Genomic DNA, 3,724 nt, shown 5'->3' with positions numbered 1-3,724 from the left:
GGGGGGGCCTTGGCTTTAGAGGCATAACTATCAAGTAAATGGTCATAAGAGTTTGGTAACCTTCACAGTTTCACTCCTTGGAAACTTAAAATTTAAAGTTTTTGTACCATTAGATTAATCAACGTTTTTCAGTAAGATCCTCACAGAAATGTGTTTATAAATGGACATAAAAGGGGTTGAACTCAATATTTTTAAAATCGATAAAAACTGCAAACCCCCCGAAAAATGCAGTTTTCTTTGGTTTCATTATTTTGACAAGCACCTGATTTCACCATGAAGCCTCACATTCAAGATATAGTGAGATTTCATTTTTCTCCAGAGGGAAATAAGTCACAATATCAATATTTACCGCCTAGACAGAACAATCACTAATTAATTTTTTTTTAGTGGGACCTCTGTCACAACAGTGCCTTTTCAATACAAAGGTGAAGAGATACTAAGAATTACATTTAGTCCACCGTAAACACATAAATACCAAAGACTGGCATGCTGAAAATAATCTTTCTTTTTTCTAAAGAAAGAAAGGAAAAAAGCATGGATGAAATTCATGCTTCATTTCATCTCTCTTTATCACTGAAGAAAAGCAGCGATTATTGATTACTTGTAATGAACTTTAATTTAACCTAGAGTCTGCTTGCAATGGTCGATGAAAAACATACCTGTACTGGAGTCATGTTTGTGAAGTTTAAAGCCGAGACAGCTTCCAGTATAACTGGGTCTATAGTACCCACCAGTGTGTCCCATCTTTGATCCATGCTGTCATCTGCAGAATAATAATGAGTATACAGCCATATCTAATAGAATGTCAAGGATTAAAAGATTTACTGCAGTTGTACACTTTTAAAAAACAATAATAAAATCTACGACTGCCCCTTTTAAAACCACACACAAATTCAGATTCTTTTTGTTGTATATAGCTCAAATATAAACCAAAATCATGGCTAAAAATCGGACAAAATCCGACAGTCCCGCAAGTTTTGTATAAAGTGAAAGCCTACTCTCCATATACGTGTAATGAATAGGGTCAAAAGATAAAGAGGCCTACACAAAAGCATTAGAGGATAGGATGACAACTCCTTAGAGTTGTATAAATCATTTTTTATTAGCTCGTCAAGGAGCTTAATATAATGGGTAGTTGGTACTAGACTACTAATTATGTACAAGAGGTCAGTCACTTTTAGGTTTGCATCATATTCATAGTTTAGCTTTGATAAACGACTTTGAAAATTAGTCTTCTATTCAGGTATAGCTAGCTATGTTTTATTAACTAACGTGTCGAAACGTGGTGGAATCAGGCACTCTTCAATTTATGGGTACACTGTTATTGATATCTGAAAGCTTATTTATTTGCTTTGCTTTCAGTTTAAAAAATATCCATCTAGCTTGGGCTTGAATAAAAGTCGAGATATTTGCCATTGAAGAAGGTGGGATAGCCTGGTTTCAGAGGTAAAAGTACTAAGAAAATGGCTGCCGAAGATGAGTTATAATTTCCTTAGCTTGAGAGCCTGAGGAAACTGAAAATTTACATTTTTTTGTACCTTTTATTTTTTATCAATGTTTTTCAGTTAAATCCACATAAAAATGTGTTCTTTAAATGGGCATGAAAGGTGTTGAGCCGAAAAGTGAAAATTTGATTGAAAATCCACGAACAAACCTGCAGAAAAATGACCGTTTCTTCACTTTGATTATATAGGTAACCGGGCACCTAGTCTTAGTATCTACGTACACGGTAACCGGGCACCTAGTCTCAGTTTCTACGACATACGATTAAACTAAGAAGGACGCAAACTATTTTTAGGTGTGGCGCCCATCTTGTTTGACGTCAAACCAGGATACCCCTCCGATCACGTGACTACATCTAAGTATAGCCAACCGCATGGCACCAAAGATGGAAGTGTCTTTTAATCTCCTTGCTATGCATATAAATATTAATCTACCTCTCGCAGTCAGATGTTCTGATGGCCGAATAGACAGCGCGTCTGCATTTGAAGTCATGCAAAAGTTTTATGAGCGGTTCGATCCCGGTCCCGGACAGTTCTTTTTTCTCTTCTCCTCCTCCCGACTGAAAAACAGTTTGTCCCATTAATTATAATTTGTTGCTTTGTTTTTGTAGTTTGTTTTTAAAAAATGTATAGTGATGAAGAATGCAGGAGGGGGGGGGGGGGGGGGGGAGATCTAGATCTAATCCTCCAGTGTCTTTACGGCAATTTTGATGCGGTATATTGTCTTTGCATTTACCGTGTTTCAATTTCAGCGTTCTTAATCTTACTGTTCTACTGAGCATCAACGATTTAGATCTGAGTGATCTGCCATCATGTCTAAGTACTATATCTAGATCTAGAATCTAGATCTAGATCTAGGAAATCAGAAATGTTACCGAAAACACGTCATTCCATGCGGTACCTCCACGGAGTCTGTGGGTATCCCAGGAAGTGATGACATCACATTACAAAAATTAGCAGCCAATCAGAAAGAGGCGTCTTCTACGTTTAACGGCATGTATCTACGTACACGTTAACCGAGCACCTAGTCTCAGTATCTACGTACACGGTAACCGGAATGAAAATAATTCATTCCAATATTAGTCCTGTGCTGTCACTTGCTGAAAAAAAAGAAAGCCATACAAGCGTCTTGTCGGGCTCGCCAACGTGACCAGTCAGTGAACCTGCGCGTGCGCATCACATTGTGAGTACCAGTTGGGGTCACCAAAGTTCATTAAAAGTCTGTGCGCTGCGAAGTAAAGGGCTCTGGAAAGGGGGGATTATTGATTTTTTTAAAAAGGTACAGTCGGGGGATGGTGGGGATGGCTACACCAGATGACAAAAACTGAACTGCCCGGTTACCGTGTGTACGGGACACTCAACTGAGACTACATGCCCGGTTGCCGGTTACCATGTACGAAGGTATAGTATTGAGGCTACATGCCCGGTTACCGTGTAAATGACACGGAGACTAGGCCGACGTGCCCAGTTGCCGGTTACCGTGTACGTAGACATTGCTGAGGCTAGGAGCCCGGTTACCGTGCCGTGTACGTGTCGTAGACTAGTCTAGACTCCGTATCTGTATCAAGTCAACAAGAAACTGAGAAAGCTTCCACAATTCAGATCGGAAGAACTTCCATAACGAGCGACCACCCCATCAAACACAATAAAGAAGAGGCCTATCCCTAACCCTAACCCAAACCCTACCCATCAATTCTGCTATTATCTCATAGTGGTCGCTCGTTACGGAAGTCTTCCCTTCGCCTTCAGGGATCTATCATCCCTCTTTTCATCATACTATAGTGGTCGCTAGATCTAGATCTAGATCTAGACTTAGATCTATATCTAGATTATAGTATTCCTCCTACAAGGGAAGCTTCACTGGTGTTGAACAGTTTCAACTTATGTGAAAAATAAAAACAAGTAGAAAACACCCCCCATTATATTTCCTTACTCACGTACCTAAATGATAACAGACCAAAGGCTGAAAAAGCACGTCGTCATTCAACGCTCAGCTAAAACATGTGTGTTTGTGTTTCTTGTAGATCTTGAAAGTTTTTGATTTGCATAGAATCTATGTATGCTTCCGGTTTCGCTTTCGTTTTTTAAAAAGTCATTATTGAGTTATTATATTATTATTAATTACAGATAGATACATGTAGATAGATAGATAGATAGATAGATAGATAGATAGATAGATAGATAGATAGATAGATAGATAGATAGATAGATAGATAGATAAT

At 38.6% G+C, this 3,724-nt stretch overlaps 1 protein-coding gene across 1 annotated transcript in view; it reads right to left on the bottom strand.

Annotated features, from left to right (window-relative positions):
• Positions 1 to 3,549, bottom strand: part of LOC101850122 (ATP-dependent RNA helicase DDX55) — a 37,039-nt gene extending 33,490 nt beyond the window's left edge. Inside the window, 2 exon segments of the mRNA XM_005110362.3 lie at positions 660 to 763; positions 3,444 to 3,549. Coding sequence (XP_005110419.1) covers positions 660 to 755 — 96 coding nt within the window. The 5' untranslated portion in view covers positions 756 to 763; positions 3,444 to 3,549.
• Between the last annotated feature and the right edge of the window lie 175 nt (positions 3,550 to 3,724).

The sequence above is a fragment of the Aplysia californica genome, unplaced genomic scaffold (assembly GCF_000002075.1).
Source record: "Aplysia californica isolate F4 #8 unplaced genomic scaffold, AplCal3.0 scaffold00880, whole genome shotgun sequence".
In the NCBI taxonomy this organism is placed as follows: Eukaryota; Metazoa; Mollusca; class Gastropoda; order Aplysiida; family Aplysiidae; genus Aplysia; species Aplysia californica.
This window is presented reverse-complemented; position numbering and strand designations above follow the sequence as displayed.